This window comes from Pieris brassicae, chromosome 4 (genome assembly GCF_905147105.1).
Source record: "Pieris brassicae chromosome 4, ilPieBrab1.1, whole genome shotgun sequence".
Lineage (NCBI taxonomy): Eukaryota > Metazoa > Arthropoda > Insecta > Lepidoptera > Pieridae > Pieris > Pieris brassicae.
In genome coordinates this window covers 6,911,684-6,939,064 of record NC_059668.1, presented here as the reverse complement: position 1 = coordinate 6,939,064, position 27,381 = coordinate 6,911,684, and the positions used below count along the sequence as shown (strand labels likewise).

The following is a 27,381-nucleotide window of genomic DNA, read 5'->3' as shown; positions in this document are numbered from 1 at the left end:
TATGTCTACAACTGAGCCTTTTTAAGGCACCACTATATCCTTTACAAATACCAATTTAAAGACCGCCAATGCACTCGTGTCCCTTCTGTTGTTGCCCATAGGCCGCAATTCATTAGAGCCGAGGCAAATTAATATAGGTTATTTTTCCCTAAATACACGCCACATTATTAGTTTATATAATGGCTTCTTAATAAGTAGTTAGACGATTTGTTTTCATTATAAAATAAAATAAAATGTGATGGTGTACTGAAACTGTTTATATTAATACTTAAACAATGATAGAAATTGGCAGCGAATGTTCTATATCTATTCGTCTATGTTCCTACACGTGTGCTGTTCTATACAGGCTTTGTATGTATGGGTTTGTGTGCCGCTGTTCTAAGAGTAATTTAGATTACACAGCTCGTGTATTAATTCTAATACCTAAATTTGTCTCAAGTATTGTGTATTGTCATAACTGTAACACGTCAGATTTTGAGATTTTGGCAGAGAGTTTTTTTAACTGTCCTGAAGAATTTGTAATTTATATTTTTTTCTTTCTTATTAATGCTATGTTTTCCTGTTGTTGTTATTTTGGGTGGTTACATAATATTAATATATAATAAATTCTATATTCATTTCTACACCTAGATCTTTTAATACCTGTACTTATCTAGTATTTAAAATCATAATTTCTTTTTTTATCATCTCTGTTACAAATTTTACATTTATACTGACATAGAACAACTTTTTCTAAAGCAAAGTGGTTCTTAAAAGAGAACTTAAACTGTGATCAAAGGGCTTTACACTTCAGAGATCTAACCTACATTTACTACGCAGTTATTAATACCTATAAATATTTATAAGTGTATATAAGTTGTGAATCCATTTATAAATGTACAAAAGTGAAGACTGCCTAAATACTATTTTAATTCATTAATAATACTTGTAATGTGTAAAAATAATAGTTACTTGTATTGAAAATGTCTTTTACCAGGTTTTCTTATATTTAAATACTCTCAGACGCGACTTCTATCTCATTGAAATAGAAAACGAACCACAATGAAACATTTTCTATTATCTATGACACTAAGGAGTAATTTAGCTTTCTATTGGATTCATAAAATTGCTTCGGTCTAAAAAAATACCTAATTTATTTATTTATATCGTACTCGTATATACAAAACAAACATTCACGAACTTTTACGTTCAAGCAAAGTGAAAAAATCTATTAAAATTAATAACACTCAACTAAATAATACCTAATTCAGTGTGTTGTACGATGATGTGTAAGTGAGGGTATGTACGCGAGGGTGTCCTCATGATGCAGGATATTTAGCGCTATGATATTATTAATACTCCTTTTAAGAACGTTTCGTGATATCTTAATTAAAATAAAACTCGGGTATGTGTTTTTAAGGTGACTGAGAAATGAAATTGTATTGATTACATTGGACCACATAGATTTTGATATAAATAATACAAGTTTTAGGATTTATTTACAAAGTTTATTAAAATATAGGAGATTACGTATTTAATTTACACCTTACGTCACGAACTGGGTTTAATTTAATCTCCCACAAATCCCCCGATTTCTTTCAGCTTTCCTTCTTACGTTTGAAAAGCGCCGAGAATTTTCCATTTTCGTACGTCGGCATAAATGGTATATATGTTGTCCAATTCCATCTGAAAGAAATAAAGTATTGATCCAAAAGTTTATTCTTAATTTGTCTGAAAATTAATTAAAATCGCATTATGAATAGCAAATTTTCGAGGTGATGTAGCTTTTGAAAGGATTAATAGAACTTGATTTAAAACATTTTATAGTTTGAAAATAAGACGACTAATAATATCTTATAACCTCAAAAATGTATATATTCACATATATAATATATAATGTTTTAATGTATATTCTATATTTGTTTAGCCAATATTTATCACAAATTATTTGTTTTCAGGCTATTTTGTTCAAGCCTAATAATAAGTGAATTTGTCTTTTTACATTGTTTTATTTAAGTATTTTTTAAAAAATTGTATACGCAATAAAGAGAGAGACCAAGAAACCTTTAGTTAAAGGTCTTTGATTATTTTAATGAATAAATCAAACTTGACGCAATGACTGAGCTGATCTTTTGTTAGCTTCAAGGGGTACAGAAAACATGTGACTTGTGGCCTTCCTTTACTTTGTTTTATTGTTCCCTTTTAAAGCGAAAGAAAAGATCGTAAAATACAATGCGCACGTTATTGGTCAAAGACTGATTTGACTCCTCTGTTTTATGACGCCCTGGTAAAATGGATTACGTGATTGAGCTTAAATTGAATGTTTAAAATTGAAAATTTACTAAAATTATAATAAATATAGTTAGTTAGTTTAATTTAGATTTAAAATAAGTTTTTAATGGCATTTTGGTGACTTTAAATAAAAACTACAAAGAACACAATCGATGGTTACTTTCCCTCTATTATTTTATAGAAATAACTTCTTACTACGGATTCATTAACGCAGAGGAAAATTCTGACACAGCACATTCCGTCTTGAATAGCATTCACTGTTAACGTTTTATGAAAGACTGACTAGACTTTTTTGTGAATGTATGAAGTCTTACCTTCGGATGTAGCTCATTCCAACAGGGAAATCATAGGTATCAGGTCCACTGGAACCAGCCGCTTCCAGAGACATTTCTTTCGCCCATTTATCAAGACCACGTTCTTCACGAGTACCTGATATCATAATATTGTTAATTAATAGCAACGATAGAAATAAATACGATGTTCGTATCAATATATTTTTTCTTAGATACAAAAACTAACAAACAATTTCACATTTGCTCGTTTTTAAATAGCTACAAAAAGATTCTTATTGTATTAAGCCCGAACGAAGTTAGTCAAAGTTTCTTGTCTTTTTACTGTTTGGATCAGTCAGGCCAAAGGGCCATTAAACGAAAGATTAATCATTTTATTTTAATGAGCCAATATATTGCAGTACACAATTTTGCTTCAACTACTTGCTTTTGTATAAAATAAAATGAGCATAAATCCCGCGCGCAAAACTTTTAGTAACGTGAAAAAGACAATATTATCTACGGAAAAAAAGTCAATTTGATACGTTGATGTCATAGTTATTTAAAATGTGTGCGATTAAAGTCTGTAACTTGAGAGAAACTGAAATGTCATATACGCAAAAATCTAAGTATGTTTGATGATGGCTCATCGCCTACTTTGCTATACGAAAATTATCATAGAAACGTGCAGTTTGAGCATAAAACCACAGAGGTTTGTGCCTATAGAACAAACTATTTCCAAATTATAAAGTACTGAAAATGTTATATAGACGCTTGTGAAATTAAACGTGGGTGTATTTTTCTCAAGTAAATCTTTAAATAAAAATAATCTTTAAGGAAAGAGCAAAGGTCATACTTTGGAGTGACCTTTATATAAGTTATAAACAAAAAATTCTAAAACAAAAGGTTACTTTTGTGACTTCAGAAATACCTTGAAATTATTTTGTTTGTGAATTATTGCAAAATTTACGAATGAGGGTTCTGTAAAAGTGTATAATGATGTTATAAATTGTTTTATTAATAAATTTTACGCTGCTGACATCTTAAAATGTGAAGTATGTGAACTATGTGAACTACAATATTCTTTTTTGAGGTTATTTATCCTTCAAAAATCGAATAACTTACGGATTATATAAACGAGATTATATTACATTATTCACATTAATCGACATTTGGAGTGCTTTTTTCAAATCATTTACCTAAATTAAAATTTTATTAGTTATCGTTGTTTCATTGCTCTATCTCTTTTCATTACAGTGTTAACACAATTTGACAGAAGGAGAGGAATGCAAAAAAATGCCCTTTCTCCTTCTCATTGGCCTTACGACAATTACTATTATTTAGACTTATTTACTTTATTATTTTTATTTATCTGCAAGTAAATACTGCCTTCTGTGACACACTCCACAAATATTTGGGTTAAAAGTCTTGCCTCATGTATTCTTTCAACGGACGAGCATTTTTTTTTCATTACACACATAAATAGAAAAATAAACCTCAAGAATAGTATAGAAATAAAGAATAAGTGTCGCGCTATACTTCTTTTAAAAAATGGTATATGGTCCGAGTGCGTATTATTTTTTGACAGCCAGTACCGATTTCATACAATGTTTGTAATTTTTTTTCTAATCTCTGTCGTAATTTATGAAACAACATACACATTCCAAATTCAAATCATTTTTAATCTCTTGGAATAACAAATGTTATTTCATCCATTTATTGAATAGCCTAGCTCTTTTAAATGGTTAATCTATACGCATCTTACCCGGGATCAAATTATCCAAAAAACATCCAACTACTCCTCCGACCAAGATTGACGTGGACAGCAAAACTTGAAGAACAGCATCTAATGCTTCTACTCCCGTATTGATGACACCGCTATGAGCTGACATCCATCTGGTCAGCACCAACGGGAAGAAAAGACTGAAGCCAATGATGTATAGGTTCCGGGAACTATTCAGGTTCACGTACTGAAGAGCTGATAATCCTGGTAATGATTTTGAGGATTAAAATGTAGTTTTATATAAAAAATATCGTCTGTACATTTAGTTATGAAATTGCCATAAATTTATTTCATTAAATATCGTATAATGCGATAGTGACGAATGAATGATTCAATTCAAATTGAATTGAAAAGCTAAGATTTTTCTCTTTATATTACATCGTCTAAAATTAGAGATTTTCCCTACTAAAACTGTTTTTAAAACTCTAGATAAAAATGCTTTAACCAATTCCGAGCTGAGCTATCTACGATCCAAGTAAATCAATTGAAATACAAAAGAACAAATTTACCTTGCGGTTAAAGAAACGAACAAAAAGATTACATGCAACAGGACCTTTATAAAAAAAATTACTTACCGAAAGCAGAGATCATTCCAAACATAACGCAGAAGAGACCGCCCACTATAGGCTGAGGTATGATGATGAAGACGGCACCCAATTTCCCGATCACACCCTGAAGGATCATCAGACCAGCTGCCCATTGCACAACGCGACGAGATCCAACCTGCAAGAGAAAATAGTACCTCCATTTAATAATCTTTACCATATGGGCAATAATCATAATCGATTTTTTTAATTAAAATATCGATCAACAAACCCAATGATCAATCGATTAGATGATAACAAATAAATTAAATAAAAATGAAAAGGTATAAAAATGACTGAGACGAATAAGACGGTCATATTCCCGCAACACTCTTACGCGCCACTTGTCAAATGTAAAAAAAAGTGCGTGCGTACAAAGTACACATATCAGAAGTGAAACTTCTTTGTAAATTAATTATTACTAAGGTAAAAGCCTTGTAAAAGTATTTGTGATATATTCACACTGGTTACACACTATATATACGTGCTAATGATAATATAAATAAATAAAAAATCTGCGTTTACTGCACAAGACGTTAAGCGACAGAATTGCCATTTAAAGTAATATATGTAACTACTAAACGAATACATCAACCAATAGCATATATTTTTCTCGATCTCCCTTACTCTCTCTCTCTCTCTCGATCTTTCTCACTTGGTTGCTTCTCTACTCTCGCTCCATGGCTATTTGCTTCATGCTACGTTTGCAATTTTTCAGTCTCTCTCAATCGGTCTCAATCATTCTTTCCCTTTTCTTCGACAAAAACGTTTCACATTTTTTGACGATAATATTATTTCTATTGCGATTCATCCATAAAACTTTTACACTTCTACGTTTGCGCAAAAACACTATTTAATGAATTACCTTTGTTACGCCAATAGCACCCACGTTTTCTCCGAATGTGTTCGTTCCGTTACCAGAACCCCATAAGCCAGCAAGAACGGTTCCTAAGCCTTCTGTACCCAAGCCACGGTTGATAGCATGCAAGGGCGGGGGAGGTGCAGCTGAAATAATGATTAGATACTGATTATTTAGCTCTACCTCCATAAAACACATTTCATAATGTATCAATACAGAAACATTCATCTGATGATGTTCAATAGGTATATTTTATTTACGTAACGTGTAACGGAGCGCTAATCAAATGGGACCCAAGAAAAACTCTGGTTGATTAATGTCAAGTCGGTCCGAACTTTAGGAATTGCTATTGGTTCTACTAGTTAGACTACTTTTTGTATATTGCTTTTATATTTTTGTTTTTGAACTTCTAACCATATCTCTTATTAATGTTCTTAACTATGCTAAATTCAATATGAATGTGTTGCTCTAACCAAAGCAGCCAGTCTCAGAGGATTAGAAATTAATAACTTCTGTATTAAATTCGTATCTGACAATGTGCCTGCGAGTGCACAGGAAACTTCTGAGCTTCTGGAAGAAGTTAGGCTGGCTAAATTAGCCAGGACTTTTCGCACAACGGGGCGTCGAAGTGCGGAAACTGAGTCCACACTACTTACACGCAACTATGCTAAATCATAGCTAAAACTTGATAAAACATAATTACAAATTGTTTCATCTAACACAATCAACACAACCAATGGTTTGGTTGGGTCAATTGCCAACTACAACAACAGAAATTTAAGATAATTTAGGTATTTTTAACCTTAGTTTCTTTTTAAATATTACTAATTTTATGAAACCGAAAAGAGACTCGACTGGAGAAAAAAAATGACTCTACAGGTACACTCTTTGTTTATATTTTTTTGTTACTGTGTTTCATAGTAATTTATTTACTATATCAAAATAATGAATCCATTTACTCGTATTTTCACATAGGATTTTAATACATACATTAACTCTCTCGTAAATCGGAGAAGATAAGAAGATAGACAAGAAAATATATATATCTTATGCCTATCACAATACAAAAATATTAACTTACAGATACTCAAGTAGGACTATTGATGTTAGCAATCAACTAATAAGTTGCTCGAGCAAGGCAAAAATAATATAATTGGCACGTTTCAAACATTTACAGGAAATTTTTCAAAGCGAGGCTTCGTTGTTTAATTTTATTTTCTTCAGTAGGTTTTAATTTGTATTGGACTACTCGCATATTAAAATGTGGTAATTATGAGACCTGTATTTTTACTTACTCGTACTTTTGATCTACGTAATATATATGTGTTTAATGAAGTAAAGTTGTATTTTCTAGTTGTTCATGAATATTCATTGTATGTTAATGAATAAGGTAACTATTTCTCTACTTTTCTCTTTACAAAAATTAAAAAGAGTTGTATAGTAAAATTGCTCAGTGCTTTTAAAACACAATTAATGTTTACAAGGAACTTTAGGAAATTCTCTATTTGCACTCACTCATTCTACATTTAAAATTAAAACAATTTCGGCACAAAAAATTTAAACCACAGTCCATGTGAATAGGTCCTTTGAAAATTTGACTGAGTTTAATGGATTACATAAAAACCCGAGTGAATGTTGAATATTCATTGATAAAATATTATATTTTTCAATATATTTTGAAGGTTAAAAACTATTATGTAAGTTTCTTTTGAAATATATTTTATTTATATAAAAATAGTTTGAATCGAGGCAGTCTGAGATGGAATCCATTGTCACATGATCACTCACGTGCATGCACATTACACGCCCACTCACATTTATAAAAATTCAGTCAATATTTATTTGGTTATCTTTTACAGAATATTTTGAGAACTAAGTTTATGTTCGTTTGTAACTCGGAACAGTCGGGTGACTCACAACACATGATTATCCTGGTGTATATGGTGTCTTATGTAATATAATAAGGTATATTACATTATTTTAATATTTAGTATACATAATTCATCAGGTTTTTTATAGCATTTACTTCCTAATTATCAGTCATTCTACGTTTAAAATTCAAACAATTACCGCTAAAATGTTAAAACCACAGTCCATGTGAATGTTGTCCTTTGAAAATTTGACTGATTAGAAACATATATAATTCATTGTTAATGAACCTAATGTCCCTGTACACAATTAAAGTTATCGATACTCTTTATATCTTAGAAAATATTTAGTCAAAAAAATAAAATTATTTTTATTGAATATTAAAGGTAAAAAAATACTGTTTAGTAAGTTTCTTTTGAATTATATATTTATTTAAAAATAGTTTGAGGCCAGACAGTCTGGGATGGTCATTTTTATATGATCACTCACGTGCATGCACATTACCCGCCCATACATATCACTCCCACTCAAATTTATAAAAATTCAGTAACGATTAATTTGGTTATCTTTTACGGCATATTTTGAGTTCTAAGTTTTTGGTCTTTATTGTAATTCGGAACATACTCGTCACCCACAATACACACACACACAGGATTGTCCTAGTGTAAATAGTGTCCTATGTAATAGAAGGTTTAACTATTAGCCTGTGTCAATACCACGTCCTGTATTTGTACTCAAATGATTCATTCACGTGTTTTCCAATTAGCTATCGTTAGCATGATCGAGAAGTTTGACCTTGAGGACCTTTGGATTGTCGATTTCATAACCTTGTTTATAAAGATCGTAAAACTAATAAAGTAAATAGAACAAAGCCACTGTTCAAAGCTGACACCTCCAATAAGCGAAAGCATAATTATGTATTTTTAAACAAAAGTGGTTTTGCTCACTATTTATTTGAAATTGTTTCAATAACCCGAAATACGACTACGAGTTGGCAATAAAACTATTATTCGTAAAACAAAATAAATTAAAGGATTCATCTTTCATTTTAATGGTTTTTAATTTACCGTTAATCCATTTTTTTAATTGAAAAGGTTAAAAGACTATGAAGACATTTAAAAGTTTTAATATTATTAAACCACGTGTAAGCCGTCATAGATATTATTTAAGAGAATTTAAGTCTTAAATCCATTTGACCTATAATATATCACTAACCGCACATTCTAGCTGTAGTAGGATAGTAGCTGATGGATTCCACCGTACAAGCCAGCACTCCAGCCAACATGCCCAGAACCCCTGCCACGCTTACTGTTGGTGCTCCCCATTGACCTGCAAAATTTAATTTACGTGTAATAAAGACGCTATTGCTATGTAGTAGTGCGCAATAAATTCAAAAGATGTCAATACACAAAAAAAAATTATGTTGAGTTATGTAACCTACACTAACACTAGTAAAGTTTCATATATATTAGTTACAATCGCAAACCAAATCTTAGCAATTATCGCACACTTAAAGCCAAAATCCTTTAGTTCTTCCCACACTCATAAATCGTAATATAACATTCTTGTTTCCAGTAATGTCCTAAAGGTCCACTACACTTATATTAAAGTGTCACTAATATTTAAGTAACCTTATCTTTAGAATCCTAATATTTGAAATAAAAAAAGAAAACAATATTGTTAGTTTTAAATATGATATAAATACACGGTAGGTACCACTATATGCGTGGGACCACTATGTTCGTTCTACCATCAAATTTCTGACCGCTTCAAGTGTTACTTATCATAGATTACCTGGGTAAGGCACCCGGAACCAGGGTGCATCTTCAATGATGTTGATCTTTAGGTCAGTGCGTGCAGGGTGTCCAGCTTCGAAGACATTCGTTGCTGTTAGGATACCACATACAGCCCACATTATTACGATTGTTAGTAAAACCTGGAAATAACATATTATAACAATTATTTTTAACTATATCCAAATAATTTTAGACGCGAATTGAGAGTATTTAATATTACTAACCGGAAAGAGTTTGAAAAGTGGAAACCAAGTCACACTCAAGCCAACACTCTTCCTCCACGTCACTGTTGGAATTTTCACTTCACCCATGCATTGTGAAAATATTGTCAGTAATATGAATGTTCTGTAAATAATAATTATATTAACAGCTAAAAATAAATATAATTTTCACTAAAAACAAATATTTAGCGTTATCTATTCTAATATTAAAAAATTGTTTGGTCGATCCCGTTTATCTCAGAAGACAGAGAGAGAACACAGATTTTATTTTAAGTAAATTTATTGAGAAAAGATAAAATCACGGTTCGATAATAGAAACGTTGTAAATTACCATGAATATATTTTTTTAAAGTTTTTAAATCGAGAAAAGACATTACGGGGTAACATTGTATCGAATGTACAATATAAATAAATGTATAGTTTGTTTACAAATTAAGTTCACGATTTCGTGTCTTTTAAAATGACCGAGAAACTATAAAAAGGCCGTAAATTTATTTTATTTATTCACACTTCGTTACACTTATACAAATACAAATAACATAAAAAACATGACTGATAGACTCAGTCAATCAGTCATTAAATTTCTTAGCTGAATTGCAACCTTTTGAAAGTCCGTAAGTCACATAAGTTCCGTTTAGCCTGTGTTACTTGATTATTTTGTTTAAATCTGCACCCATCAAACCCATCACCCTTTAGAATAAATAGAATGACTAATTAGTATTTCGCTATTGAATTACCCCAGTGTATGAAACTGAGTCAATTAAAGTCCCTAGAACGGCTAGGCTGATCTGGGCGCGGGGTCGTTGTCATGGTAACCAGGTCGCGCCAAACAACTCAACAAGTGAGCTGTATCGATCTTATCTGTATTTAGCGAGGTTTGCCAACAGTTTTGACTGACATTCCAAAGGTACTTCACCTAGATGTTAATCGTAGTACCGAGCATTTAATATTTTTTTAAGACAAATGAATAAATGACAGCGTACCAATGCTCAGCTTGCCAACTTGCCAACTCATTAGTCTTTCTTACTTATCCGACAACTTGCATAGCCTTAAAAAGATAAGCAGGTCTTTATGCATTTGCATTTTGAATCCATTTTATGGTAAGAGTGATGATGATTTGATTTAACATCTCGTAAAATGAGGATAACATTTATGCACGTGCATCTGCGTTTCTAAACAACGCGTCAGGAAACATAATAATTCATAAAATATATAATCTGCAAGCAATTGACATTTTCAATGTATAAAGTAGATCATACATAATTTAATATTTGCATAACCGGTGTGCATTATTCGATCTCGTGATATTAAAATGTTATATTGTAGTTGAACTAATGGATTACTTGTATTGAAGTAATAACAACATTCATAATAAAATGCATTACAAGAAACTGATAATCTTTATACTAAAATTATAAGCGGTAATTTATTTTTTGTATGTTTGTTGGCTTGCTTACATCTTGCGACCCCAATTCCTGAGGTTAGCTCGAACCCCAGATACAGCAATGGACTTTTTAAGTGGCATTTTTTACAGTTATCTTCAGACAGTTCAGTTCTCAGTTCACACTTCACACGGGAAACGGAAAAAAATTTAAGGAAACCGGTATGCGTTAGACTCAAAAAGTCGACGGCGTGTGTGAGACAAAGGCTGATCTACTTGCCTATAGGAAAAAATAAATGATCACGAAACATATACAGAAATTTAAGTGTACCTTTTAGGTCTTGCGGTCTTGCCATGTTTATCCAATATATTTAAATGCCAACCAGGCAAAGGGATGCCGCTAGCGTTAAATAATCAGAATTATGTAATTTGGTTTTAGACATTTGAAATATAATTCTGCCTTGAGTGGGTTGCTCTAACTCATTCATAACGTTGTGTCAAATGAAATAAATTTGCCAATTTTCTATAAACATTTTATAATAATCTTTAAATATATTTTATTGAGAACGAAGCCGTTGAGGAATTTAATTAAAGTATATATTACAAAGCATAGGTAAACAACAGGACAAGTAAGTAAACTCTAAGCGTATGCCACAAGATAATACTTATTTAAACGCGCAACTCAAAACAAGCATATTTTCCTTAAAAGAACGGAACTTGTATGAAAATATTCATAGAAAACTTTCTCGGTTGGAATTGTAAAAAGTACTTTTCTAGTCATATCTGTATGACTAGAAAACTATTGAATTGGAAAGTTTTAATGGAGTCCATTCTGGAGAGGGACTTATTTTATTTACTATTGGATTGTCCCGATATCGCACGGGTGGATGTTTTTTAACAAAAATTCAATTATAATGTAATATTCTAAGAGACTATGGCACACGGCCGGATGGAATGTCGTTGATCCTTTTTTACAATGTTAAATAGGTCTTACTTTATACTTACTTATGGTACTATATAGATAGACGAATAAATTAAATATATTTAGTAACATTCATAGCCCAGGTGACGTATTACATTTTAACCGCGTTTATTTGATGTTATATAGGCCTAAAGTCATCCTCGAACAATGACCTGCAAACTATTCAGCTTTATAATAATAAACCAAATTTTTCAAATTAAAAATGTTTCCAAGTTTCCACGAACTCTTCCTCGAATATTGTTCTAAACCATGTTTATGTGATGTTATTTTTATGTTAAGAATCAAATGAAGCCACTTAAAATCAATTATATATATAAAATAAATTACTGGAACGTTTAAACTAGAGCGGTGTCCGAAAGGTCATGGGTCGTTACCCGTTGCAGTATTGATCTATATCACGTTGCAGTTATATAGGACAGTATGTTCTAATAATTTAATGTACTGTGAGAATTTACTATCTATCAAATAAATAACCACCAGTATTAGATTCACTTAGATATTGCAGATTTGGTTTCGGGAAAGCATTTCTTGTTTCTGCGTGAAAGGCTTATAAACTTAGTAAGCTAAGAACGATATTTTCATCCTGCCATGTTTCAATTACTGAAGAAAATCCAATACGATTTATTAACTATAAATTTTTAAATAACTATCTAAATAGGAGTCTATTTATCATAAATGTTAGTGTTTCTTTGTATTATTTTATCTTTTTTCTATTTTGTGTAAGTGTAAGTAGTTGGCGAAAACAATTTAATTGTGTATAAATGTTTCTGTGTAAAAATAAAGTTGTTTAGAAATAAACATTCTATAACCTTAGAAACTGTACTTAGTATTTCACTGATTATATATTTGCTCCAGAAGCTTTATTGAATCGCATTTGAAACCTTATTTGGAAATTGACATCTGCGTTCCCGTACTGAAAAACCCGTGTAACCTTTAACCTTAACTAGTCAAAATAAACAGTATCGTGCCCGTGAATTCTAGCAGTATTAACGGGACGGGATTAACTCTTTCAAATTATTTCAGAAATAGCATTAATTTGAAAGAGAAATCATTATTCAAAATTCAAATAAATTATTTTGATACGTTGCTTGTCATATCTTAGAATAGAATGGAATTAATTAAATAACTAACTGGTAGACATTCGTTGTATAAGGTTCTTCATTAATTTGCATATATAGTTTAAATATTACAAAGTTACCAAACCTATAGGGATTTTGATAGTTTTTTAAATCGTATGATTTTAGTAATTCCCGGTGGCAAACGTATTACAATTATTGTAATACTAGTATGAATTATAATATTATTATAAGTTACAGGTAAATAGCGCATTATGGTACCCAAATCGGTAGTAATTATTAAAAATCTATCAACGTTGTAATTCGTATGAATTTCTAAAAGTAATACAGTAATGAAGTATTGTAACAATATTTTGGAGTAACAATAGCGCCTATATATCAATAAACTTCAGTGAATGAAGTCAAAACAGTAATCATAAAAAAAACTACGTCAAAAATCATTATTAAAGTCTCATAATCCTTGTGTATTAAATAATTCGTATTATTTTTCTAATGCTCCACTATCACACGAATATCAGATAGTGTATCGGATGCAACCAAACGTTTCCATCAAGTGGAAGTGCACGGGAAAGAAGGGCTCCTGGAGGGGCTCCAGGTATAAATTTATATAGAAACTATCAGAAAATATGTAATTTTAAAACACTGCGTACTGATAATTCTTATGTTGCCTGTACAGCTTCCAGCTTTATTTATACAAGACTTACCCTGCAGCAATGCCCCACTGCTCGGACGCGGCTTCTGCAGCGTGATCGAAGAGAGTCAACCCCACCAGAGCCACGGTTGGGACGATTGTAAGTGGGGTCACGAACCGCAAAAGGGAACCGATTATTCCAAAGTAACCTGCCATCACACAGAGAAACTAAACTGTATATGGGCATTAAAACTGTTTAAAGAATTTTTGAAGAGTTTGTGTATTTATTTGGTTTAACGAATCTAAGAGACTAGAGTTTCGAATAACATTTTTGTAATAGGACATTTTAGGACATTATATTTATAATACGTTGCGCAGTTTAGTATTTACGTTCATGAGTATTAGATACCAATATTGATATATCAATTTTCTTTGGACTTGCTATTACTAAATCAAAGCGGGTGAAACCGGAACACAGCTAAGTACAATATTTAAAAACCAAGGCTTTGGAAAAGCTCCGGTTTTATTTTAATGAAAGTTTACACAAAGACAGCAGAGTTTTGAGCAAAAGTAAGTAAGTGGAAAACGATGCAAGCAGTTTGCGATTGTTTCACGTTCATAAAGTTTTTTTCTTAGAATGATATACATGCCTTATTAAATATATTAATAATCGTAATATGTGCCAAATGTTCTTTTTAAAGAGTAAATTAGCAAAAATTCCATTAAAAAATGAGGAGGTTCGTGACGGAGCATGAGCATATATAATATTCGTGTTTGATAAGTTTCTTGTAATGACATAATTATTTTCAGGTCCTTGCAAAAAATATAAACTATTGGAATTGTATCTTCTGTTACTGTGCAACAAAAGCTAGATTAATATGTCTATTTTTTCATACATAAAATCTCTCTCTTTCTCAATCTCATAATCCTCTTTGTGCATATAGAGCATACACAGGCATGACCCCATATCCGAAACACTTTCTTTCCCATTGAGATTGTTCATGAAAAAGGAAAATCAAAACAAACGAAAAATTATTAATCGATTTCGATCTAGTTCATTAATTGAAAAGATGTAAATTAGAGTATTAGGAATAATATTATAGTGCTCCAGTATTTTTACCTCCAATAAGTTGAAACAAAGCAGAGACTGCAATCGCTCCAGACAGCTCACACATTCTGCTTGTCCACACTTCTCTTCTCTGGTCCGGTGTCATGCCAGCCAGAACACTTTGCTCTGGACACTTCCAAGTGGGAAGACCAAGAATCGCCAGAGTTGGAACAAGGAAAGATATAGTACCTCCTTGGACGATGGGCAGACGACATCCAAATGTTGCTTGTAACCACGTAATAAGTCCTGAAAATATATTAATAAAAATAAAAAATAAATCAATGGCGCTACAACCTTTTTTAGGTCTCGGCCTCAGATTTCTGTATCTGTTTCATGATCATTTGTATGTCAAATAGGCAAGTAGGTGATGAGCCTTTTGCGCCTGACGCACGCCGTCGACTTTTTTGGGTCTAAGGCAAGCCGGTTTCCTCACGATGTTTTCCTTCACCGTTCGAGCTAATGTTAAATGCGCACATAGAAAGAAAATATATCAATAAGTATACCGAACATACTGATAGTTAAAAGAATTCATAGTTTAAACAAAAGGTATATATTATATATTTAGAGGCAAAAACGAATCCGATTCAATTTTAGACTGATGTTAAGCTGCTTACAGCTTATGGCCGAGCTAGATAGCAATAGCGACAATAGCGCGTAGCCGAGAGAGGGAAGTTTCATTATGAGTATTAATTTATGACAATTATATTACCTTAAACGAAAGAAAATTTCTCTTAATTTTTATAGTAAATTATATTAAATCCATATTAATTGAAAAATATTAATGTCTAATGCATTGGTCAAATATTGTCTAATAAATGCGGCCCTAACTATGTCGTTTCACTTATAGGTTAAAAAATTTATCCAGTTCATCCACGCATTGCGTAAGTTCATGATCATTTAACTACAGACGCGGTTAATAGGAAGTACAAAGTTCCTTTGAGTGATGTGACTTTCTAGCTCCTTAGTCTCGGAACTATTTTAATTAAGTTTAAAAGCTATTAGCTTCGTTAAATGACATCAAAGGGAGATCTTAATTTTGCTTACGTTTACTTACCTAGCAGGCGAACTGAGTATTTGATTAATAAGAACTAATTTTAATAAATATTCTTAGAGTTTTATACGTCCACGAGTCGTGGTAAGCAATGTGTGAGTAGTGTCAGTAAAGTCATGAATAAATAATTATTTTCTTTATTATTTTTATTATAAGTGAAAATTTATCAGTTATGCGACAATGTGAATGAAAGGGTGGAGTAAAATATATTAGATAAAAAGTAACATGGGCAATTTTCCTATCGAATTTTCTCAGGCAAAGAACAGTAGACCGGCCCAGGTACGAATGGATCAACAGAATGGAGAAAGACCCGCTGTTGCTAAAAATCAAACTACTTGGAAGTGGAACAGTAGAGAGAGCGGCTACGACACATGTTTCGCCGAGCCAGCAGAGTGAGTGAGTTTTGTATGTATATTAAAGTTGGCGAGCCTACTACAGTTCCTTTAAAAAATCATAAAAGCATAAATGTGTCTGATCCATGTCTATTCGGACGTCTTTCTAATTTTATTTCATAAAGTGATTTGTTGTAATGAAACATGAGTAAAATTAGGGGCAATATAAAAATTGTATGCAGAGAATTGAATTAAAAATATTAAATAAATCTTTGAGCTACTTCTGTATTTACTCTCAGGGCATGTTTCATGACAAAATGTTGCGTGACAAAAGTCTGAAAATAAATACGTCTTGAACTAGTTTTAGATAATAAAAATGTACTATTAACATTTTCAGATATTTAAACACGTATCTACAACTCGTGTCCAAGGTCACTTCCTCTATTTAATCTATCCAGGTCACTGAACAAGGGAAGGTGCTTATTAAGGGAAATACATTTTAGTGACAGGGATTATTGCAGTTGATAGGCAATTTTCTATAGCTTGGTTCTAACTCCTGACTGGTAGTTTTATGAATGAAAAATCGTTCTAGTGATCATTATCAAATGTGTTTTTATAGAAATATCGAAGATTCTTTCATCGAAGTTTACATTTTCTATTTAGATACTTGTATATATCAATCAAATTTGTTCGCAATCGTAAGTGATCTTGAGAATGTGAATTTCGACTTGAAATAACTTTTTATACAGAACTATACAAACGTTTAGACACAATCCCGCCTGACATTAAGTGAGATGCGGCCTTGTGAGGGCACGTCTGTCCAGCAGGTGCCTATTTAACCGCCGCATGACTTACTCCAGCTCTGTGATTTCCCGAAGACCAATAGCCGGGTGAAGTAACTTCGCATGTAAAATCAATAAGCAATATTTACAGAATACGGTGGCAACGTTATAGGTTTGCAACATAGTTGCAATCAATACCGAAAGGCTTACTCCGATCCTGCAAGTTTTCCCCGTTACATAAATTCCGATCCAGGTACACAATTAGTTAGTAATTGCCAATTAGCACTCCCTAACAAGTCCAAATGTATCATTGTTGTATAAAAATCTAGTTTCAATAGACATCAAAGCATTTTCTGCGGAACTGAAAATATTTTAAAGGCTTCTTTGCAAGTATTCTAATACTCTAAATGTTTGAAATCACGCTTTGTTATATGGTCCCGAGTATTTGCTGAATCAACTATACAGTTATTTCGGCAATAAGGTACCCGGGGGTGTAACTCAGTGGTAGAGTGTCTGCTTCGCATGCTGAAAGTCCTGGGTTCAAATCCCAGCACCTCCAACTCCATTTTTTATCACTACATAAATCCTATAATATCTATAAAAGTATTTTTGTTCTTAAACTGATAATACTTCTTAGACATTTTGATACATAAAAGAAAATAAATAAATTATAAACGGTAAAATTCAGTCAAGAGCAGTCAAAAGACTCCCAATACCAAGGGAAGAAATCGAGAAGGCCTCAATAGTTCAAACAAAGTTCTTTAACGGCATAATTTTATATGAAGAATATTAAAACAATTAAAACTTTTAAATATTGGTAGCAATGCTAAAACGTCCATACGTTAATTAAATCATTTAATAATTATAAAATAAGTAAAAAACTTAGACGAGTAATATCGCTCTTTGTACGTATCACCTTAAGGTTGTAAACTAATTTTTATGATTTGTTTATTATCTGTTTTATCTTAGATTAAGAAGTGAAAAACAGTGCAAAAGCGTTTTAACAATATCTCTGGAATTTCATCACCCTAACATTTAAATGTCTTGTAAATATAATTCTTGTAGTTATCACGACATATTTGCTTAAGGATTATCTTTAACTGTCTTTAGAGACCATAATCCACTTAATTATTAAATGGAAAACATAAAACCATAAACATTAAACATTTATAATCGTATAATGTCAAAAATTTTGCGTAATGTACTGTTGAAGTATATTACGAACGGCGAATTGGCAAATATAATATATACATGAAGTTTACTTATAAAAAACTTACCTATATTATTATATTATATATTATTAAAATTAACTATAGACTTGAAATACTTCATATAATATACATGAAGCTATAACTACTGACAGCTTTCACTACATCACGTCTGAAGCCTGCGATATATATTTAGTTATAATATATGTCAATAAATATAATAGTTTACAAATGTACTTAGAAATGAATCGTGATTTTTCTTATTTTTAACAAAAATGCCACAAACCTGTCACAAATATCATGGTGGATATGATATTGGATCTGTCCGGGTCAGTGTCTTCCATACAAAGTGCTGGACAGAGGATGAATGGAATTGCTACTATTGCTCCTATCATTGTCAGGTAGTGCTGGAAATTTTAAATATTATTTACTGAAATAATATATCTAAATACATACATACAAGTACCAGGCAACTATAAATTAAAACAGATATTATTGAAATGTCGTAACTAAGGGTAAGACTTCGCGTCTTCTTAAAATATACGAGTTCTTGCTTTAGCGCCCTTTCGATACTTATTTACTTTGATACCTACTTTCAATGAAGTGGACGAACTAATGAGTGCCACAAATTATTTATATCCCGTCATTTTCCAGGAAGAAAATGAAAGATTATACGAAGAAAAGGTTAATAACTTTTCTTTTTAAAGAAACTTGATGAGTTGGAAAAACTATAAACATGGATTAAATTTAATATAGTAATCGTAGTAATTTGGTTAATTATATATTAAATACACATACCTGTAACGCCATAAATATACACAAATACCATGGAGGAATATCGTCGATTCCATAAGTAACGTTACCCTTTCGTTCTTCTTCGTCTGAGATGTTCAATTCCTGAAAAAAAAATTACTGTTATTTTGTTCTTCTAGTATATTCATAAATAAATGTCCCCTTATTTGAGAATAATATATGCGAAAGTCTGTAGTATAGTTAATTTAAATATATTTAGACGTTTTTTTGTGCTTGAAGTGAATACAATGGGTTGAAAACCGGAAAGTTATAAACAAATTTTAAAATATTTTTTTTTCGTAACTACTACTTTCTCTCACTGATTGCTGAAATCGAGAAAGTCTTATGTAAATAATGTCATAAATTTGCGTTTACTTGAATTAAGCATTATTTTAACCGATACATCGTTTTAGCTTTAACGTAATACTTCCGATATAAGTAATATAAACTCCTTATTTTTTCCACAGAACAAGGCTCGTTATTTTGTTATATACCGTACGATCGCCTAAGTTTAATTGGTAACACACATGGCCCGAGGGGTGCTGGGTTTGATTACGAAGTAATTATTTTGGCCTACAAAGAATCTTTAGTGAAACGATGCAGAATGTGTCTGTCCTGCCTTGACTTCTTCGTTGATTCACTTATATTCGGTTTTTGTTAACCAACAATCTTGAAGCGGAATTTTTTTAGCGCTAATGAAAATATCACACTATAAATAATATGTTATAACGTATTATAGTATACTATACAAATAAACTACAATCAAACAGAGCACTTATAGTAATATAATGTTAATTCTTAGATCATGTTTAGTCTATTTGAATAGACACACAATACACAAGGGTCTTTATCGATTTGTATTTAGTAAATTTAAGATTCAACTTATATCTAATGGTTATGTTATGCATTGACTTTTTGCAATGCACTATGCATTTTTAAATTTTCGGTGTTAAGATTCTATGGTTCTATTATTTAAATAATTACTAAATGTCTTAAGTAACTGTTAAATCTTAATTAATGTCTCCACATCGATAAAGTAGAAATAATGTAGGTTTGCTACATTGTAATATTCCTTCAGAAATATAAACAAAACTCTTTTTCGTGAGATCATTAATCTTACACTTACGAGGTTACTTAAAACAAAAGCAATGTCAACCGGAAAACTCATTTTCCGTAGACAATAAAGTAAGACTTTGCCTATAAACGAAACATAAAAGTAAGTGGCACAATGCCCAAGAGAACGGTGAAAACATTGTTTGAGGCGTAAAAAATCGTAACATTGATATTCTGATTTTTGAATAATTCTGGCAAGTTTTACCGATGATCGCTCGAAGGCCATTTGATACAAAGAACTTACATATTTTATTCATCTCTAAACAATTTAGAAATATAATTATAAAGGATACATTATCCGGTGGCGCTTATTGTTTGTTCTGTTTATTCAGCTAGTTATTATATTATTAATCTACAGCTTTTTAAACTGTGGTAAGAAGTACCGTGACCTTAGTAAGTGATAATGCTAGTATAGTTGTTATTATAGACGGTTTCTTCACGATGATTTTATATATTTATAAAGTATAATTCATATGGTACTTTACTTTACAATACATATCTTATTTAGCTGGTGTTATTAGTAATCCTTTAATTGTTTCCAACGCAACATAAAAAATATATAAAATTTAATTTAGACAGTATTACATTCAATACAGTTTAGTATAGGATAAGAACCCCATTTTGGGTACAGGCCTCCTCCAGATTAAGGCATACATCTTTATTTTTCGGCACTTCCATCAATTGCTTGCTCGCTACAGCTATGGCATCTTCTGACCCGCGTATTTTTGGTCTACCTGCTCGCCGTTAACCGCTTGTGACGGGCCACATCGTCACTTTATACTTCCACCTGTTTTCTGGATATCGTGCTAAATGGCCTGCCCAATACTATGATATATACTCACAGTGAAGCGCAGTGGATCCGATAACTTCAATCTAACGCCCAACTAAATAAACAATAGACTTTAAGCTCCTTCAAAGTCAAGTTACAAAGTAAACGCATTCGAATTAATAAGTACCCGCTCAAAGTCCGTTGATCTTTCGTATAACAACCAAGAGTAAATAACGAAACCTAGTCTAGTAGGTGTAGTTATACGACTTGTGTTCGATTAGATGCAACAAATAGACTACTAAAACGTTGTTTTAAACATGTACCATATACCACGGAATAATTGTAATTTAATTAATTTTGTCACAACCATATTTCTAACACGAATAAAGGCTTTTTATTTAATAATTTTTTTTAGTGTGCGTAGCAATAATTAGTTCAACTAGATCGGACAATCGGGATTAACGTAAATTTAACTTACCTCCACATTCGTCATAGTATCCATTCCAATTTGAATATTGTCGAGAATCATTTTTCAACTAAAAAAGAGCATTATAATTTAATAAGTGTTTGTATATCTTGAGTAGCAATTAGCTACTCGACGTCGTTAATATTGAAACGATTTCACTATAATGAATTACATAAATCGATTAAGTGATTAAATAGCATTTACGATGCAGGTATTATGTCGAGTACTCTAATATAAATATAAAGATAATACTTTACAAATTAATACATATAAGAGACTTTTATGTGGTCGGTATTTTAATACGCCAGAATACTATTTAACTAATGTACTATTTATGCAAAGACACAATTAAAAGAAGATTGTAGGAAATAATAAAAAAAATTTAAGAGTTTGACGAGACATAATTTGTATGGGTATTAGTTTAATATTTCTCTAAAAACTGGACTGATAAAAATTACTTTGACTAGATAAATATGGATAAATATTAATCAACACTTTAACCTTACCTCTTTCTAAAATAATTTCACAAATATGTTATTCCTACTACCTATGAATGTAGGGTTTGGTTTGAAACCGAGTGAAAATACTTTTTGACATTGAAATGTGCGCGCGCGTCGCCCGCTGTCTTACAATGAACTGAATTGTAGCATTTATGATTGAACAGTTGACATCTTTAATTGACATTATCAGACATTATAATTATACAAGTTGTAAAAATTTGTTTCAATAATCTAATAGCGAAAGTGAGCTTCTTACCCTTGGTGATATTCGAGATGGTACTAGATGAATAAGTAATTATCATCTAACTTCTATACCTGATTTTAATAACAATTCTTTTAGTGCGTCTCACTAACAGAATCTTACAATTATTATGCTGTAGGTAAAGCATATTATACTACCTACTATGATGTTGTGCTAAAACAAATATTTTACTCGTTAAATTAATCTTATTTTAGATTTACTATAGGTTTTAAAGAAGTGATTTGATACTAAATGGTTATTAAATATCTTTTACTATAACTTATTTTCATAATTTAGTAATTTTTATTTATCTATTAACATACACGTTTAAAATTTCACTTTATTCAATTCGAATAAAAGTATAAAAGGTCCTATTGACTACATATATACTATACCTAACCAAAGAAATGGCGCCCCTCTCAAGGGAGTGCACATCACCGTGTATGCGATAAAGCGGGCGATGCGGGCTGGCACGGATAAGTTAAAACATAAATATAAGTATAAGTCGTAGAGTGCGCTGATATATTCGTAAATTGCATGTGTTCCACTTAAAAAATAATGTAATAATCTATATAACTTTATGCTATATGTTATAAAATTTTCTAATCTGCTGACTCTGTTGACACGATTCCACGTGAGGCCCAAAAATGCTGAAGATGCGCGATACACTGACAATTCACATTAATAATATAATAGGTACATGAAATAAGTCAATATGTTTAATTAGGTTAGTTTTTTGTAATTTTCATTTAATATATTATATTTGAACACAACTTTCGTGTTAATTATTATTCTCGTCTCACATACCTCGCAAAGTAACAAAGTTTAGAGAAAAACGCACAATCTTGAACCTCTGATCGTTGGGATCTGATAGAAGTCAGAAGCTGTTAGCTTAGTGCATAAAAGATTTAATATTTATAAAGCCACTAATTATGTATTAGGGTTGTAGGTTTCTTCTATTTCTCTCCCTTACGGGGGTAAATGTTCCTTTCTTAACACTACTACTGTTATTACAAAAAAAAATTTTTTTTGTAATTTCAGTACAGTTGGCCGATGTGGTTACACTATATCGATTTTATATGGACTCATTCCGCAGATATTTATTGAAACACACTTTACTTAACACAGTAGTTGTTTCCATTTCGGTTAGAAACGTCGCGTATTAATTATTGTGACCGAATAAGTGCAACGCGCTGACGCAGCGCCGCGATCGCGTTACGATGAATCGTTGACCTAATATTTGTTATTGTGTAATAAATAAAGGCGAGGTTTTGTCTTTATAATTTTAATTATTATATTAAATTTATGATGTCATCTCCAAGTGTTTTTGAAATTATAACCCAAAACGAGCAATTTCTAGTGGCTGAACTGAAAAAGGAAAGAGCCCGATGCTCGGACCTGGAAACTATTGTCTATCAACTGAAGAAACGAATAGCTCAGCTCGAGAAAAAAATAGAGCAGCCCTTAACACAAAGGGACGAGGCAGCCGCTGAATCAATTCAGTATGAGACGGACGAAGAAGAACTGGCTAAAGAAACGGAATGGGTGCGACAAAAAACCAGAAAGAAAAGGAAACTAAACACCTCCCCTTCCCCCATGAAAGAAGTTACTTGTAATAAAGTAACCAAAGAAAAGCCTAAAAAAGAACCCCTTCCACCCCCGATTATTGTCGAAAATGTAATTGAATACCAATCATTCTACGATTCCTTACTTAAAAAAGAATTGAATAAAGACTCGTTCACAGTAAAAATGCTTAGAAATGGATCGGTGAAGATTAACACCAATAGTGAAGCTACCTACAGAGTGATCACAAAACATCTTAAAGAAGAAGATACCTCGTGGTTCTCTTACGAAAACAAGCAGAGCAGGCCAATAAGAGTAATGGCAAAAAATCTCCATGCTTCTTGCAAGCCTGAAAGGATAGTTGAAGACCTTACTCGCCAAGGATTTAAAATTTTAGACGCAGCCGTCAAATATAGCTGGAAAACCAAAGAACCGCTTAACATGTTTATTCTGTCTTTCCACCATCAGGAAAACATAAAAAATATCTACGAAATAAAATCCATACTTGGCTGCAAAATTGATGTACAGCCACTGAAATCACCGAAATTGATTCCCCAATGCAAGAGGTGTCAGGCTTATGGCATACACAGAAATACTGCTCCAAGGAGCCGAGGTGTGTGAAATGCACTGCAAAGCATCTCACAGTCGATTGTAACAAGCCACAAGACGCGAAACCGAAGTGTGTTCACTGTGGTGAGTCACATCCAGCTAATTACAGAGGCTGTGTAGTAGCAAAAGAATTACAGAAAATGAGAAATGTCTTAAAATCAAAATCAATGATAGAAACGGACAAATCGGTAAAACCAGCAAAATTAGTATCCAAAACTGTTTCCTTTGCCCAGGTAACTAAAGGTCCTAAGACTCCATCCCCAACACAACAAAATGAGATAGCTAGCACAGGCATGGAGGAAAAGATTAACACCATACTTTCATTATTGACATCCTTTGATGAAAGACTTAAAAAACTAGAAAGCGGCACCAAAATAGCTGCTCCCAAACGTCTTAAGCAATAATGGCTTTAAAAATAATGGCATGGAATGCTAATGGGCTTTTAAAACACCAAAGAGAACTTCAGATAATTCTTAAACATGAAAACATTGACATCTGCTTGGTATCGGAAACACATTTTACCAGGGAGTCATACATTCAATTTAAAGGATATAATGCCTACCATGCCCTTCACCCAAGTAATAAATCCAGTGGGGGAAGTACAGTTATAATAAAGGATAGCTTAAAACACCATGAGGTCTTTAAATATGAAAAAGAGCATATACAGGCTGTGGCTGTGAGCCTATCAATTAAGCGGTATCCATTAACAATATCATCTATTTACTACCCACCAAGACATGCACTTAAGTACGACCAGTACAAAACCCTGCTAGAAAGTCTTGGAAATAGATTTGTGTTGGGAGGCGACTTCAATGCAAAACATACCTACTGGGGATCAAGATTAAATATCGACCAAAGGAAAAGAACTGTTCAATGCTATGAAAAATTTGAGATGTGATGCAATTTCCACAGGAAGGCCCACATACTGGCCAACAGACAAGAATAAAATACCAGATCTTATAGATTTCTTCATATTTAGAGAAGTATCACCAAATGTTCTCCAAATAGAGGAAGCCTATGATATGAACTCAGATCACTCACCAATCTTACTCACAATTGGCGAAGACCCTATAAAGCGAAAACTGAATCCATCTCTCGTGAACACGCATACTGACTGGGACAGCTTCAAAATTTATCTTGTCAATATGGTAGACCTTAGAGTACCTTTAAAGACTGAGGAACAATTAGATTTAGAAGTCAATAGATTTACAAAGAACATCCAACAAGCTGCTTGGAGTAATACTCCAAAATTTAAGAAAAAGGTACAAAACAACTACTTCCCAGAAGAGATTAAAAATTTGATAAAGACAAAACGAACTCAAAGAAAAAGGTGGCATTCCACAAGATGTCCAGAAGACAAAAAACATCTGAATAACCTCACTAAACAACTGAGGAGAGAGATTAAAATACATAAAGATACTTCAATAAAGAGATACCTAAACCAATTAACTTCTGATGGTTCCACCGATTACTCCATCTGGAAAGCGATAAGAAATATCAAAAAACCTACAACACATATTCCTCCCTTACGAGAGTCTAATGGGAATTGGGCTGCAAGTAACATACAAAAAGTTAAGAGGTTTGCTGATCATCTAGAAAATATATTTCAAATCGATGAAGAAGATTTACTTAACTTCGAAGAAATAACGTCAGAAGAGCTGAACATCCGTCTAGTCACACCAAAAGAGGTCTTAAGTGAAATTAAATGTCTAACTAAAAAGAAGGCACCAGGTTTTGATCTAATTACGGGTGAAGTCCTTCAGCATCTCCCCCGTAAAGCCGTAGTTAAATTGACAACCTTAATTTCGACTTCAATATGTTCCCAATATGTGGAAAGTTGCGGAAGTTATAATGATTCCCAAGCCAGGAAAACCTCCACACGAAGTCACGTCTTACAGGCCAATCTCACTGTTACCTGTTATAGCAAAGCTATTTGAGAAAATCTTTCTCAAACGTCTTAACCCTATTATTGTCAAAAAGCAGCTCATACCAGATTACCAATTCGGTTTTAGAGAAAAACATTCTACCATAGAGCAAGTTCATAGAATCACAAATAATATTGAAAAAGCACTAGAAGAACAAAAAGTCTGCTCCACTGTCTTTCTGGATGTAGCTCAAGCATTTGATAAAGTGTGGCATCGAGGACTTGTTCATAAATTAAGGAAATTACTGCCTCGTCAATTTTCAAATATCCTTGAGTCATATTTAACACAAAGAATGTTTAGAGTACGACAAGATGATGATTATTCAGAACTTAAAGAAATAAAAGCTGGGGTGCCGCAAGGGAGTGTATTAGGTCCGGTCCTGTACCTCTTATACACATGCGATATTCCTGATCTAAAAGATAACGTTATCGCGACCTTTGCCGATGATACTGCTATCATGTCTACGGCGACTACTGAAAAGGAAGCGGTAGTAAAATTACAAAAAGCCATAAATATTGTTGGCTTGTGGACCAAAAAATGGCGGATAAAACTAAATCAGTCTAAATCAATTCACATAAACTTTTCCAACAAAACATCAAATTACCTGCCAGTATATATTGATAACGTCAAAGTGCCGTTCCAAAATTCAGCTAAGTACCTAGGTATGACGCTAGACACCAAACTCCGATGGAAGGTCCATGTTAAAAAGAAACGCGAAGAGTTGGATCTCCGTTACTCTAAATTGTACTGGTTGCTCGGAAGGCATTCCACGTTATCAGTACAAAATAAATTATTGATCTACAAACAAGTCCTGACACCTGTATGGACTTATGGTTGCCAGCTGTGGGGCTGTACCAGTAATAGTAATATCCAAGTAATCCAACGATTCCAAAACAAAGTGCTCAGGGGAATAGTCAATGCTCCCTGGTACATTCGCAATTACGACCTCCATCGGGACCTTAATGTAGAGGACGTCACCACATTAATAAAAAAGGCTGCTGGAGCACACGAACATAGGCTCCACCATCACGTGAATGTCGAGGCTATTCAACTCCTTGATACCACTGACCTAGTGAGAAGATTGAAAAGGATAAAACCATTTAAACTAGTGAATTAGTGTTAGTGTACTTTAATATTAAGTGCTAAACAGTGAATAAAAAAATGAAAACACAAGAACAGAGTGTCTTCCCTTTAATAGAG

General features: G+C 32.4%; 1 protein-coding gene and 1 non-coding gene across 3 annotated transcripts; one reads left to right on the top strand and one right to left on the bottom strand.

The window, feature by feature from the left end:
- Window positions 1–1,469: 1,469 nt before the first annotated feature.
- On the bottom strand, window positions 1,470–22,183 carry LOC123708738 (solute carrier family 23 member 2). Of its 2 annotated transcripts, none has more exons than XM_045659597.1 (14): window positions 22,100–22,183; window positions 21,356–21,413; window positions 19,002–19,100; window positions 18,490–18,610; window positions 14,843–15,076; window positions 13,796–13,931; window positions 9,656–9,776; window positions 9,430–9,571; window positions 8,851–8,964; window positions 5,773–5,912; window positions 4,899–5,046; window positions 4,306–4,527; window positions 2,586–2,700; window positions 1,470–1,665 (listed from the first exon to the last, which is right to left on the bottom strand). In XM_045659597.1, exons 2-14 carry the CDS (start codon window positions 21,404–21,406, stop codon window positions 1,578–1,580), a joined length of 1,731 nt encoding a protein of 576 aa, XP_045515553.1. In that variant the 5' UTR covers window positions 21,407–21,413; window positions 22,100–22,183; the 3' UTR covers window positions 1,470–1,577. The 2 variants fall into 2 exon arrangements, with proteins under 2 accessions (XP_045515553.1, XP_045515552.1); XM_045659596.1 differs by lacking the exon at window positions 22,100–22,183 and adding an exon at window positions 21,850–21,970.
- Trnaa-cgc lies at window positions 17,483–17,554 on the top strand. The gene has a single exon. It is a non-coding gene; the product is annotated as a tRNA-Ala (tRNA).
- Window positions 22,184–27,381: the final 5,198 nt, after the last annotated feature.